Genomic DNA, 13,760 nt, shown 5'->3' on the forward strand with positions numbered 1-13,760 from the left:
GCTCCTAGTAGTTTCTAGAGGTGCTGGGGGGTCCTGGGGGTATCCTGGTAGCTTTGGGGGGTGCTGGGGTGGTCCTAACAGCTTCTGAGGGTGCTGGTGGGGGGTCTGAAGGGGTCCTGGCAGCTTCTGGGGGTGCTTGGGGGGGTCTGGAGGGGTCCTGGAGGGTCCCGGCAGCTTCTGGGGGTGTTGGAGGGGTCCTGGCGGGTCCTGACAGCTTTTGCTGTAGCTGGGGGAGTCTGGAGGGGTCCTGGCAGCTTCTGGGGTGCTGGAGGGGTCCTGGCGGGTCCTGACAGCTTCTGGGGGCGCTGGGGGAGTCTGGAGGGGTCCTGGCAGCTTCTGGGCGTGCTGGAGGGGGGTCTGAAGGGGTGCTGGCAGGTCCTGACAGCTTCTGGGGTTGCTGAGGCGTCCTGGCAGGTCCTGGCAGCTTCTGGGGGTGCTGGGGGGGTCTGGAGGTGTCCTGCAGTGGTCCTGGAGAGTTCTGGCAGCTTCTGGGGGTGCTGGGGGTGTCTGGAGGGGTCCTGGCAGCTTCTGGGCGTTCTGGAGGGGGGTCTGGATGGGTCCTGGAGGGTCCTGACAGCTTCTGGGGGTGTTGGGGGGGGGTCTGGAGGGGTCCTGGAGGGTCCTAGCAGCTTCTGGGGGTGCTGGGGGGGTCCTGGCGGGTCCTGGCAGCCTGTGGGGTGCTGGGGGCTCCCTGCGTGCCCCGGGGACCCCGCGGGGGTGGGGGCGCCCCCCGTGTGCCGGGAGCCCCCCGGGCCGCCAGGGGCCGCTGTGGGCGGCGGCGGGGCCGGGCGGGCGGTAGCGGCCCAGCGGAGCCCAGCGGCGCGGCCCGGCCCGGCCCGGCCCGCAGGTACCGGCGGGGGCGGCCGGGGGGGCCCGGGGGGGCTGCCTGGCTGCAGGGCCCGTGGGGCCGGCTGTGCGGCCGGGGGGGCCGGCTGCAGGGCCTGGGCCGGCTGTAGGGCCTGTGGGGCCGGCTATAGGGCCCGGGCCGCCTATAGGGCCTGTGGGGCCGGGTGTGGGGCCGGGTGTAGGGCCTGTGGGACTGGCCCTGGGCCTGTGGGGCCGCGTGTAGGGCCTGGGCCGCCTGTAGGGCCTGTGGGGCTGGCTATAGGGTCTGTGGGGCCAGCTATTCGGCCTGTGGGGTTGGCTGTAGGTTCTGTGGGGTTGGCTATAGGGCTTGGGCCGCCTGTAGGGCCTGCGCGGCTGAGTATAGGGCCTGGGCTGCCTACAGGGCCTGTGGGGCGGCTATAGGGCCTGTGGGGCCGACTGTAGGGTCTGTGGACTTGGCTATAGGGCCAGGGCCAAGTATAAGGCCTGTGGGGCTGGCTGTAGGGCCTGTGAGATTGTCTATAGGGCCTGGGCTGGCTGTAGGGCCTGTGGGGCTGCCTATAGGGCCTGTGGAGTTGGCTGTAGGGCCTGTGGGGCAGCTATAGGGCCTGTGGGACCAGCTGTAGGGTCTGTGGACTTGGCTGTAGGGCCTGGGCTGGGTATAGGGCCTGTGGGGCGGCTATAGGGCCTGTGAGATTGGCTATAGGGCCTGGGCTGGCTGTGGGGCCGCCTGTAGGGCCTGTGGGGCCAGGAATGTATACAGGGTGTGTAGAGCCAGCTGTGGGGTATTGAGGGCTGGCTGGGGGTGTGTGTAGGGCTGGCTGTGAAGTGTATAGGGCCGCCTGTAGGGGCTGGGGGGGGCTCTGTGGCCAGGCTGACATTTGCTGCCCCCCTACCCAGGTTTCCAGCCTGAGATGGAGGGTGGGGGGTGCTGGAGCCCTGCCGGGCCCGTGGGGTGCAGCGAGCCATGGGGCAGGGGGCACGTGGCAGGCCAGGGTCCCCAGGCACCATGGGGCAGGGGCTGCTGGCGACGTGCTGCTGCCTGGGGACCTCCGGCGCTCCCCTGCCTTTGGGGCGCTGCCATGGGGCAGGCTCGCCCCATAGCCTGCCCAAGGAGTGGGGCGGGGGCACGGATTGCTGCCCACCCGCAGTCACCGCTTCCCCATGGGCAGCCCCGCAGTGGGGCCGGTTCCTGCTCTCAGCACAGCTGGGGGTCAAGTCCTGCCTCCCCCACGGGACCCCGCTGTGGGGCTGCCCACGCTGGGGGTCACCGGGCGGGTCCGTCAGCCAGGCCGCCGCCGTGTCCTGCTGGCTCCCAGTGGGGTGCCCCACTGTGGGGGCCCGGCTGGGAGGACCTTTGAGAGAAGGGAGGTGTCGGGGGGGGGCACGGGGCAGCTTTGGGGACCCCCCCCTGCCCCTGGTTTCTCCCCACCTGAGGCGGGTGGCAGGAAGCTAAACTGGGAGCCGGGGCTACATCTCCGCGGCTTGGCCATCGTCACGTGGTGCTGGGCTAAAAATACCCTTTGGTGGTCACCTGTGGGGCCGGGGTCCCGGGGCTCCAGGCTGGGGGTCCCGGGGGGGATGGGGTCACGCTCCAGCCGCCGCTGTGGGCCTGTCTCTTCCGACACGGGAGATGCTGGCATGGCTCCTGCGGAGCGCATCCCCCCCGGCTCAGGGGGCTTCTGGGGTTATGGGGCCACCGCCGTGACCCTGCGGGGGGTCTGTGTCTGGGGTTGGGACTGGTTCCCTTCCCCCCCCGCAGCCCCGGTGTGGCTGGGGCAGAGCTGGTGTTGCGCCCCGGTGCCCCGTGGAGGGGGTGACGGCCGTGGGGGTGTGACGTGGGTGTTTGTGGCCTTGTCGTCCGCTTCCTTCCCCTTTCCAGCCCGCTCCGCACAGCTCCGGCGGCCTCCGCGGACCCCCCCCTGCGGCGCCCGGGCAAGCTGGGGGTGCTGGGGAGAGGGAGGGGGTGCGTGGGGGGGGGAGGGGGCCTGGTTGCCTGCTTGGGGGGCGCAGCCACCCCCCGCGCTGTGCGGTGGGGGTCCTGTCTCAGGGGTGCTGCCCCCAGGGGTGTCCTTCCGCAGCCGCTGTGCTCGGGGTGGGGTGCTGCCCCCCCCCCAAGCTGTGGGGGTCCCCATTGCATCGCCCTGTGCCACACGGCGTGACCGGAAGCCTCCTCCCTTCCCGTCTCTGGCGCTTTTGCCCCGTCAGCTCCGCCGTGCCCCACAGCCGCCCGCTCCGCCGTGGGGCACCCCACGCTGCCAGCCTGCCTGGGGGAAGGAGCTTTCCCTGTTCTGTGGGGCTCCGGGGCCGGCTGTGGGGCAGGGTTGGGGTGTCACCCATCCTGCTGTGTCCCTCCCTAGATGCTGAGCCATGTCGGACGAGAAGCCCCCGCAGCTGGTGGACTACTTCGTGGTGGCTGGCCTGACCGACACGTCGCGGCCACTGGAGGAGGAGAGCCAGCAGCACCGCCCGGCGCGCCCCAGCGAGCCCATCACCGACGTGGCCGTCATTATCCGCTCGCAGGGCGAGGAGGTGCCCCACGGCTTCACCTGCATCGAGACCACCACCTCCGGCCACCCCGTCGACCTCAACGCCGGGCTGCTCAACAACCCCCAGATGTTCATATGCTACAAGCGGGGTCGCGACAAGCCCCCCCTCATCGAGCTGGGGTGAGTCCTGGGGACCGGGGCTGTGGGGGGACGCGCACGAGCTCCCTGGGGGTCCCCCTCACCCCCTCCTCTCCACCCAGGGTGCACTACGAGGGCAAGGACCGCCCGAAGCCGGGCTATAAGATCCTGGACACGACGCCCTACAGCCGTTCAGCCAACCTCAATTCGGGGGGGCCGGGACACCAACGCACCTTCCTGACGTACCGGCGGGCGGCCGAGCCCCACGGCCACAACACGCTGGGGGTCACCGACATCTGCCTCGTCATGCCCAGCAAGGGCGAGAGCACCCCGCACACCTTCTGCCGGGTGGACAAGAACCTCAACACCAGCATGGTGGGTGCCAAACTTCCCCCACTCTGGCTGCTGCTGGGATGCCCCCGCTGCCGTCCGGCCCACGCTGACCCCCCCCCCCCCCTCTCCTTCCAGTGGGGCCCTGCCCTGTTCCTGTGCTACAAGATTGCCATGGCCAAGGCCAACACGCTGGTCTACGAAGCCGGTAGGGTCTCCCGTGGTGATTATGGGGGGGCCAACCCACCGTGGGGTCACTTGGCAGGCTGCTGGGTGCCCACCCAGCCGCTCCCTCCCTCCCTGTCCTCTGCTGGCAGGGGGAGGTGACAAGGTGAGGCTCATCCCTCTGTCTGTCTGTCCGTCCAGGCCTGCTGGGGCGTTATCCCGAGCAGGACAGCGAGTCCTTCCCCCTGCCCGAATCTGTGCCCGTCTTCTGCTTGCCCATGGGGGCCACTATCGAGAGCTGGCCGGCCGACACCAAGTACCCGCTGCCCGTCTTCTCCACCTTTGTGCTGACCGGTGCCTCGGGCGACAAGGCAGGACGGGGGCCTGGGGCCGGCGGAGGGGAGGGGGCTGGGGTTGGGGGATCGATCCTGATCTGATGGCCCGTCCCACGCAGGTGTACGGGGCGGCCATCCAGTTCCACGAGGCGTTCCCCCGGGAGCGGCTGTCGGAGAAGCAGAGCCTGCGCCTGGGGCTGCTGAGCGTGGTGGACCGACGGCCCGTGGCCGGCCGCTCGCTGCAGACCCGCAAGAGCATCTGCGTCCTCTCCCACTGGCCCTTCTTCGATGTCTTCCGCAAGTTCCTCATGTTTATCTACCGCTACTCCATCTCGGGGCCCCACGTGCTGCCCCTTGAGACGTGAGCGCCGGGCGGGGGGGACTTTTGTGTGTGTGGGGGGACACGGGGGACAAGGGGGTGGCCCCCGTTGCCTCCCCCCCGCCGACGGGCCCCTCTGCCTGCAGGCACATCTCGCACTTCATGCACAACGTCCCCTTCCCGTCCCCGCAGCGGCCGCGCATCCTGGTCCAGGTGAGTCATTGTGTGTGTCCCCCTCCCCTCGCCGTCCCCGTGCTGGCTCCCTGCAGCCCACCCTGTCCCCCTGTCCCCCCAGATGTCCCCATATGACAACCTGCTGCTGTGCCGCCCCGTGTCCTCCCCGCTGCCGCTCAGGTAGGGATGGCTGTGGGGTGCTGGGTAGGGGGTCCGGCTCCGGGATGGGGGGCACGTGGGGCAGCTGAGTGACGTCCCTCCCCCCGCAGCGGCGCCAGCTTCCTGACGCTGCTGCAGAACCTCGGCCCTGACAACGCGGTGGCACTGCTGGTGGCCGTGCTGACCGAGCAGAAGCTGCTCATCCACTCCCTGCGCCCCGACGTCCTGACCAGCGTGGGCGAAGCCCTGGTGGCGGTGAGTGCCGGGGAGGGGATGCCGCGGGGGACGCGCCGCGGCGCTGGGGACCCCTGGCCCGCGGCACTGACCGCCCTTGTCCTGTCCCCAGATGATCTTCCCCCTGCGCTGGCAGTGCCCCTACATCCCGCTGTGCCCGCTGGCGCTGGCTGACGTGCTGTGTGCCCCCGTGCCCTTCATTGTAGGCATCCACTCCAGCTACTTCGACCTCTACGAGCCCCCCAGGGACGTCATCTTCGTCGACCTGGACACCAACACCATCTTCCAGTGAGTGACCCCCCCAGGTTTTGGCTGTAGGGAGGGGGGTTTCAGCCCAGAGGGACGCGGGGGGGTTCAGGGCCACCCTCCCCTCGTCCCTCTGTCCCCCCGCAGGAGCGAGGAGCGCAAACTGCTGTCCCCCCGCTCCCTGCCGCGCCGGCCCTGCAAGGTGCTGCTGGCCTCGCTGCACAGCCTCTCCCAGCAGCTGGATGAGAGTGAGTGGGGGTCCGGGGGGGGACCCCGGAGCCGCCTACGCCCCCCACCCCTAACCCTCCCCCCTTTGTTTCGCAGTGTACAGCGGGCCGGGGGAGGAGGCGTCGCTGGAGCTGCTGCTGAGCGATGCGGAGGCGGCGCGGGGCCGGCGGGCGCAGCTGGAGCTGGAGGCGCGAGCGGCTTTCCTGCGCTTCATGGCCTGCGCCCTGCGCGGCTACCGCTCCTTCCTGCGCCCCATCGCCCCCGCGCCCGCCCCGGCCGGCCGCGACGCCGGCAGCCTCTTCGCCCTGCAGGGTGGGTGCTGGGGAAATGGGAGTGGGGGCTGGGGGGGTTGGGCTGGATTGAACCCCCCCTGCCCTGTCCCCTCAGGGTTCCTCAAGTCGCGGGAGCGGGCGTACCACCGGTTCTACGGGCAGCTGCTGCGCACCCAGCTCTTCACCCAGTTCATCGAGGACTGCTCCTTCGCCAGCGACCGAGACCCCTGCCTCGAGTTTTTCGACACCTGTGTGGATAAGGTGGGTCCCACCAGCTCCGCGTCGCGTCCCTGTGTGTCCCCCCCCACCCCCAGTGACACCCTGTGCCCCCTCCCCAGGTGCAGGCGGAGCTGGAGAAGCCGGAGGACAGCCCCCTGATGGAGCTGGACGACCCGCGGGGCGGCGAACACACCGTCTTCATCACCCCCCCCGAGCAGCCGGCGGGTCCTGATGGCACCGAGCTGCCGGCACGATACCGGTGAGACACCCCCCATCATCCCCCAGCCCCACTGCTCCCCGGGTCCCCCCAACTCAGCCTCTACTCATCCCCCCCAGTTACGATGGGTTCCCCACGCTCCGCCCTGAGCTGCTGGAGCCCCCCCGGGACCCGCTGGTGGCCCAGCTGTGCCAGGCCAGGAGCAGTGCCCCCAGCAGCCCAGCCCCGCGCAGGACCAAGCAGGTGAGCGAGGCCAATGCTGTGACGAGTTGGCCGGGCCTCAGCAGGGGGGGGGATGGTGAGGGGCGTGGGATGCCGGCTGCCCACCCCAGCTCCCTCCTCTTCCTCCCCTCGTCCCCAGGAGATGAAGGTGGCCCAGCGCGTGGCCCAGAAGTACTCGTCGGTGCCCGACATGTGGGCCAAGTGCCTGCTGGGGCATTGCTACGGGCTCTGGTTCCTCTACCTGCCCACCCACGTCCGCGCCGCCCCCGCCAAGCTGCGGGCGCTCCAGCTGGCCTATGAGGTCCTGCGCAAGATGGAAGCTCACAAAGTGGTGCTCCCGGATGAGGTAGGTGGCGTTTGGGGCAGGGGGGGCTGCCTAGGGTGGGTGGGGGGACCCCGGCCACCCCTGATTGACGGTGGCTGCCCCCCCCTAGGTCTGCTACCGCATCCTGATGCAGCTCTGCGGGCAGTACGGGGAGCCCGTGCTGTCGGTGCGGGTGCTGCTGGAGATGAAACGCGCCGGCATCGTGCCCAACACCATCACCTACGGCTACTACAACAAGGTGACGGGGAGCACACGTGTGGGGCGGGGGGTCAGGGGGGTCCCCACCGGCCCCTCACCGTGTCGTGCCCCCCCCCGTCGCAGGCGGTGCTGGAGAGCAAGTGGCCGGCGGGCACCCAGAGCGGGCGCCTGCGCTGGGCCAAGCTCCGCAACGTGGTGCTGGGGGCCGCCCAGTTTCGGCAACCCCTGCGGCAGCGGGAACGCCGGGCCGCCGCCACCGCCGCCCCCCCAGGTGGGTGGGGATGGGGGGGTGCGGGGGGGGGGGCAAGGAGGCCGCTGTGACCCTGCTGACAGCCCCCTCCCTCCCTCCTGCAGGTGGCCGAGCCCCCCCAGCGCCCCGTCCCAGCCTGCAGCGACAGACCACCTGGGCTGGGCGCAGCCTGCGGGACGCCCCCCCGGCCCCCCGGCTGGTGAAGAGCGGCAGCCTCAGCTTCCCCAGCAACACCCACAGCGAGGGGGGCCGGGGAGGGCTGGGGGAGCCCCCAGCCACCCGCCCCCCCCCTCTTCCCGTAGCTCCGGACCCGCTGCCTCCCCGGCTGCGGGGTCCCCCTGGCTCGGCCGACGGGAGCCTGTCGGACATCAGCTTTGCCACGGACGAGAGCGACCGGGCGGACGAGGGGCCGGTGGGCAGCGGGGGGCCGGTGGGGGGCACGCCGCGGCGGGGGCTGGCTGCCAAACTGCAGCAGCTGCTGTCCCCCGGCAAGCGGCCCCCGCTCCGGCCAGCCGCCAGCACCGAGCTCCCCGCCGGAACCCGCGACGCCGCCGACGCCGCCTGCCCGCGCCGGGGGTCCGAGCAGCGGGATGGGGAGCCCCTGCCACGCCGCGGCCCCGCCGAGAGCCTGCTGCGCCCACGGGAGCGCCCCGAATCCACCGCCTCCGAGGTACCCGGCTTCTCTGCGGCCACGGCGGTTGCCCCTGGGCCCGGCCGTGCCGCTGACGCCGCCTGTCCCCCCAGAGCTCCGTCTCGCTGGGCAGCGAGCTGGACCTGTCCGACACCTCGGTGGGCAGCGCCGGCGTCCCCAAGTCCGAGCCACTGGCCGATGGGGCCACCGGGCAGGAGCCGCCTGCCGTGGAGGTGAGTCTGGGTGGGGGGGTGGGGGTCTCCATCCTGCTGTGGCCACCGCCCCGGTTTCTGCCGCCGGGGCTGACGGTGGTGCCGGTGGCGGCCAGGTCCTGCTGTCCAGCTGCTCGCGGTGCCAGGGCTGCGGCGCGCTGGTGTACGACGAGGAGGTGATGGCCGGCTGGACCTCCGACGACTCCAACCTCAACACCACCTGCCCCTTCTGCGGCCGCTCCTTCGTCCCCTTCCTCAGCATCGAGATCCAGGACTTCCAGCTGCCCCCCAGGTGGGACCCCCTGGCCTGCTGGGACCTTGCGCACCCCCCGTGTCCCCCACGAGCAACCCTCCTGTGCCCCAGCCTCCCTGGTGCCCCCAGGTCCCCTCTTCAACTGCCCACCAGTGTCCCCTGTCTTCTCCCTGGGGACAAACCCCAGTGTCCTGCACCCCCTAGGTGTCCCCAGTGCCCCCAGTTACCCTCTTTGCTGCCCACCGGTGTCCCCTGTCCTCTCCCTGGGGACAAACCTAATGTCCCACATATTGTCCAGTGTCCCTGGTGTCCCCAACGTCCCTCCTTGCTGCCAACCGCTGTTCCCCTACCTTCCACCCTCTGGGGGAAAATGCCCATTTCCCGCATCTGTCCTGGTGTCCCCAGTGTCCCTCACCCCCCCACCCCGCACCCGCTGCCTACAGGTGCCCCCCGTCCTCTGGGGGGAACCCCAGTGTCCTCACCCACCATACCCCCCCCCTTCCATCCTCTGGGGAGATCCCCAACATCCTGCATCCTGCCTGGTGCCCCCCCCCCCATTTCCATAACCCCCCCTTTGCTGCACAGCACCGCTGAGGATGGCTCCCTCCCTGCTCCGGCCGCGCAGGGACCGGTGCTCAGCGACCGCCGCCACTGCCTGGCGCTGGATGAGGCCGAGCCGGAGCTCTGCAACGGCTGCCCCGACGCGGCGGTACGGTGCCAGGCATGGAGAAGGGGGGGCCCCGCGTGAGGGTGGGGCGTCCCAACTGGGGGGTGAGTGTGTCCCCCTTCTCCCGCAGGTGCCGCGACGGTTGGAGCGGGTGGCTTTCGCCTACTTGAGCCCCTTGGTGCTGCGGAAAGAGCTGGAAAGTTTGGTGGAGAACGAAGGCGGGGAGTTCCTGGCGCAGCCGGAGCTGGTGGACAGCCACCCCATCATCTACTGGAACCTCGTCTGGTACTTCCAGCGCCTGGGGCTGCCCAGTAACCTCCCCCGCCTCCTCCTGGGCTCCCAGCACGTCGCCCCGGCCCCACAGGTAAGGCAGGAGGGCTCTGGGGTGGGGTGGGGGGTCTCGGGGTGGGGCGGGGGGGTCGCTAACCCGGTACCCACCTGGCTGTCCCACAGGCGCAGCCCCCCGACTCCCCCTGCGTGCGCGTGCGGCTGCTCTGGGACGTCCTGACCCCCGAACCTGACAGCTGCCCCCCGCTTTACATCCTCTGGAGGCTTCACAGTGAGTCGGGGGGCGGTGGGGAGGGGGGGGACCGGAGTGGTGGGGTGGCACTGACCCCTCCCCATCCCGCAGGTAACGTCCCCACGCGGCTGCGGTCATGGCGGCCCCACGGCCACCCCTTCTCGCTGGCCTTCCTGGAGGCCGTGCTGAGCCATGTGGGGCTGAGCGAGGTGCACAAGGCCATCGCGCTCTTCCTCGAGACACTGGCAGCCCCCGGGGGACCCCGGCACCTGCAGAGGTAGGGCTGTGACCCCCCCCCCCCCCCACGACCCCCTCCACCAGCCCCCCCATCCCTCCCTCTCACTGCTCTGCCTCCCCAGGAGCATCTACCGGGAAATCCTCTTCCTCACGCTGGCGGCGCTGGGCAGGGACCACATGGACATCGGTACGGGGCGCTCGGGGAGCGGCTGGGGGGGGGGTCTGGGGGCCCCCCTATAATGCTGATGGCTGGTATGTCTGTGTCCCCCCCTCCTCGCAGCTGCCTTTGACAAGAAGTACAAGTCGGCCTACAACAAGCTGGCTGGGAGCCTGGGGAAGGAGGAGCTGCGGCGGCGGCGGGCGCAGCCCCCCAGCTCCAAAGCCATCGACTGCCGCAAGAGCTTCGGGGCCACGCTCGAGTGCTAGAGGTGCCCCCCCCAGGAACGGGAGGGGGGTCCCAGGCCAGCCCCTCTGCTCCCCAGTCCAGGAGGGGGGGTCCCAGGCCAGCCCCTCTGCTCCCCAGCTCGGGAGGGGGGGGTCCCAGGCCAGCCCCTCTGCTCCCCAGCTTGGGAGGGGGGTCCCAGGCCAGCCCACCCCCTCTGCTCCCCAGCTCGGGTGAGGGGGGTCCCAGGCCAGCCCCTCTGCTCCCCAGTTCCTGGATTGTGTGTGGGGGGAAGCCCCTGCATCGCCCCTGGCTCACAAAGGGTTTTATATGTCAGTGTTAATATATTTTTATTTATTTATTGCCCCCCCTCCCCCCACCTCAGCACCCCCTCCTTGCTTGTGCTGGCAGCTGGGTGAGTGCCGGGACAGCTGGGGGGGGGGGGCGGGGGCTCTATGTATCGCCCCCTCCCCATCCCCCACCACTGCCCCCCATATACCTGCACCTGGGGGTGGGGTGGTGTTGGGGGGTTATGGGGGTGGGGGGGTTTGGGGGACGCCCCCCCCCTCGCACTGTGCAATAGGAGCCCCCTGCCCCAGGGGTCTGTAAATAAAAGCTGCTGCAGTATTTTCCCTGCCGCCTCCCCGGGCGCCTTCTTGGGGGGGAGGGGGGCACCCCCCCAGGGGGGGCGCAGGACTCGGGGGGGGGGGGGGGGGGGGCGGCAGCCATCTTGGGGCCTGGCAAAGGCCTGGGGGCTGCTGCGAGGCCTCCGAGGCGCCAGGGCCCTGCCGGGGGCTGGGAGGGGGGGCCGAGGCGGGGGCTGCGCGGCCTTGCCCGGTACCGGAACCTGCCCCGCCCCCCCCCCCCAAGTGGCGTCGCACTGGGCCACGTGCAGGCCGGTACCGGGCGCCACGTGGGCCAGGCGCGGGGCAGCTACGGCGGCCGCTGCGGGCCCAAATTCCCCCGCGAGCGGAGGCGGGTTGGGGGGGGGGGGGGCGGGGGGGGCGGGTTGCCCGCCGACACCGCGCGCCGCCGCGGTACCCGGATGTCCAGGCTCGGGGACCCATTAAAGGCGCCCCGCGGGGAAGCTGGGCGATTTTCCATTGGTGGAACAAAGCGCCAATCTTCGCCCCCACCCACCATTAAGAAGCGGGGGGTGGGCTCGGTGTGGAAGCGAATGGATTCGATTGGTGGGGCGTCGCGTCCGTCGTAGCGCCGCGCCAATAGGCATCGCGGCTAGGGTCGGGAGGCGGGGCGAGCGCGGCGGGGCCGCTGCCCAATCAGCGGCATTGTTTGTGGTGGTGCCGGCTGCGCTCCGCGGCGGCTGGTGGCTGCGGCGCCGCGTCTGCTCCGCCCGCCCGGCCCGGCCCGGCCCCGGCTCGGCCCCAGGGCCCCCCCCCCCGGCGCCCCCGGCCCCAAGGGCCGCGCCCCCCGAGCCAGGTGAGGGCTGCGGGGGCGGCGGGGCCGGGCACGGTCGCGGGGGAAGGGGTGCCGGTGGGGGCGGGGCAGGGCCCGGCCCGGCGGGGGAGGGGGTGGGGGCAGGGCTCGAGCTTTGAGGCGGGGGCGGGGGGGGGGCTGTATTTGGGGAGCAGCACCCGTGGGGCCTGGGGGCTTCTGCTGGCAGGAGGTAGAGCCTGCGGGTTGGGGGGGCAGAGGGCGGGGGGAGCAGTGTCGGAGGGGGGGCAGAGCTCGGGGATTGGGGGCGTAGAGCAGAGGGGTTTGGGGGGGGCAGAGCAGAGGGGTTTGGGGGGGGCAGAGCAGAGGGGTTTGGGGGGCAGGGAGGCAGAGCAGGGATTTGGGGGGGCAGAGCTCAGGGGTTGGGGGGCGTGGGGCAGAGCTCAGAGATTGGGGGTTCAGAGCAGAGGGGTTTGGGGGGGCAGAGGGGTTTGGGGGGGCAGAGCCCCCGCCTTCTGGGGTTGGCAGTGCAGAGTGTGTGGGGGGGTGGGGAGCTACAGAGGATTTTGGGGAGGGGGGGCTGCAGTCAAGCCCAGGGTTTGGGGGGCAGGCCCAGCCCTGGGGCATGGGCGTGGATACCCCGCGGTGAAGCGGGGTGCTGGGTGTTGGCTCTGTGGGGCCGGGGGGCCGGTCCCTGCCCGGGGGGGGCTGCCTGGGCCGGGGTGGGGCCGCCTGGGCCGGGGGGCGGTGGGGTAGCAGGGGGTGGGCGCTGCCTGGCTGCAGGCCTGGGGTGCGTGGGGGGTCCCTGGGGCGGGGAGGGGGCAGCCGCCTCCCCCTCCCCAGGGCGGGGCGGGATGGCTGCCTCCCCATCACCTGGAGGGTCTGGGGGGAGCGGGGTCTGCGCCCCCCACCTCGGCGTTGGGTACCGCTGCTGGGTGGGGAGCGCTGGCGAGTGATGCTCTGATGGAGTGGCCCCCCCGATGGCAGGGTGTGTGTGTGTGGGGGGGGGCTTGGGGCTGGCTGCTCCCCCCATCACCCGGGGGGACACCCTCTTTGTTCCCTCCTCTTCTGCCGGATTTCGGGAGCGATTCCCGTTTCCTTCTGCGATTCCCGTTTCCTTCTGCGTTGCCATCGCGGCGTTTCCCTCTTCCCTGGGGAGGGAGGCGATGGGAGCGGGTGATTGTCCCTGCCTCGCTTTGCTGCTGCTTGGGAAACCAGGTTTTCTGCCCTGCGGGATTCCTTCCTTCGCTCCCCCCCCCTACCCCCCCACCCCATATTTCTTGGTGCTGCTTCCCCATGGCAAAACCAGGAGGGGGGCAGCCAGGAAAACTTTCACATCTCTTACCATGGAGCAGGAGAGTCCAGCAACTCCCTCCTCCTTCCGTGTGGGCAGCCCTGCCCGCACCCCTTCCCCTTTTACCCTGGGGGGGTGAAAATCTCGTTTCATCCCTCTGGCTTGGCGTTTGGAAAACTGGGCAATGTGCTTCCTCTCCCCTTTTGCCCAATTTCCTGAAAGATGAGCGTTGGAGGCGTTGAAAGGTGCTTTGCCTTCCCCTCGGCACCCAGGAGGGTCTCTCGGATGCTGGGGGGTGCAGTGCCAGGGAGGGGGGAGGAGGAGGAGGTTTGGGCACGCGGAGGGTAGCTGGAAGCAAGGAGGAAGAGCGACAGCATATGGATGCGATCGGATCGATTCGCTTTAGCTGCCTTTGCCTTCCTCGCCTTCTGTTTGCTGAAATCACCCTCGAAAAGGGTTGGGTGGGTTTTGGGTTTGTTTTTTCTTTTTTCTTTCTTTTTTTTTTTTTTTTTTTTGAGCCTGCCTTGGCTGCTGACAGGCTGGAGGAGGAAGGGGGGGGGTACGAGCCCGCGGGGAACGGCGTCCTTCTGGAAGAAGGTGTGGGAGGTTTTGACTCTTTTTATTTCTCGGTGTTCTTCAGTGGGGGTTGGGGAAGGATTGCAACAACAAGCGGTTCGAGAGGACGGTGGTTTGGAAGGTTGGCTACCGGCAGAGGAACGCATGCCTTCTCGCTGGGGAGCCAAGGGCCGGCCGGCTTTGTGCTGTCAGGGTGTGCAGGGAGACCCCCCCCCAGCCCCCTGACACGCTGGTGCCCTGCTCTGGCA

General features: G+C 70.4%; 2 protein-coding genes across 5 annotated transcripts in view; both read left to right on the top strand.

The window, feature by feature from the left end:
• The first annotated feature begins 797 nt into the window (after positions 1-797).
• Positions 798-10,666, top strand: DENND4B (DENN domain containing 4B). 4 transcript variants are annotated; one of them, XM_037371173.1, is made up of 27 exons: positions 798-847; positions 3,186-3,494; positions 3,575-3,827; positions 3,921-3,990; positions 4,149-4,318; positions 4,402-4,643; positions 4,748-4,814; positions 4,897-4,955; positions 5,045-5,189; positions 5,281-5,456; positions 5,562-5,662; positions 5,739-5,954; positions 6,030-6,175; positions 6,253-6,392; positions 6,470-6,593; positions 6,712-6,918; positions 7,007-7,135; positions 7,219-7,366; positions 7,450-8,015; positions 8,090-8,209; positions 8,305-8,480; positions 9,027-9,150; positions 9,239-9,472; positions 9,562-9,667; positions 9,740-9,905; positions 9,988-10,052; positions 10,146-10,666. In XM_037371173.1, exons 2-27 carry the CDS (start codon positions 3,196-3,198, stop codon positions 10,289-10,291), a joined length of 4,395 nt encoding a protein of 1,464 aa, XP_037227070.1. In that variant the 5' UTR covers positions 798-847; positions 3,186-3,195; the 3' UTR covers positions 10,292-10,666. The 4 variants fall into 4 exon arrangements, with proteins under 4 accessions (XP_037227070.1, XP_037227072.1, XP_037227073.1 ...); XM_037371175.1 differs by lacking the exon at positions 5,562-5,662 and having other exon boundaries at positions 5,375-5,456; XM_037371174.1 differs by lacking the exon at positions 798-847 and having other exon boundaries at positions 2,818-3,494.
• An 897-nt stretch (positions 10,667-11,563) lies between these two features.
• GATAD2B (GATA zinc finger domain containing 2B) overlaps positions 11,564-13,760 on the top strand; it is a 42,349-nt gene continuing 40,152 nt past the window's right edge. The window contains exon 1 of the mRNA XM_037370787.1: positions 11,564-11,687. The gene's annotated coding sequence lies outside the window, so the exon portion shown is untranslated. The remainder of the gene's footprint in view (positions 11,688-13,760) is intronic.

The sequence above is a fragment of the Falco rusticolus genome, chromosome 19, assembly GCF_015220075.1.
Source record: "Falco rusticolus isolate bFalRus1 chromosome 19, bFalRus1.pri, whole genome shotgun sequence".
Lineage (NCBI taxonomy): Eukaryota > Metazoa > Chordata > Aves > Falconiformes > Falconidae > Falco > Falco rusticolus.

Bases quoted from the DNA above. Each gene is read 5' to 3' on its own strand.
- DENND4B (XM_037371173.1), top strand. From the start codon at position 3,196: ATGTCGGACGAGAAGCCCCCGCAGCTGGTGGACTACTTCGTGGTGGCT. The intron at 7,367-7,449 runs GTGGGTGGGGAT...TCCCTCCTGCAG, and splicing joins CGCCACCGCCGCCCCCCCAG to GTGGCCGAGCCCCCCCAGCG. The intron at 9,906-9,987 runs GTAGGGCTGTGA...CTGCCTCCCCAG, and splicing joins GGACCCCGGCACCTGCAGAG to GAGCATCTACCGGGAAATCC.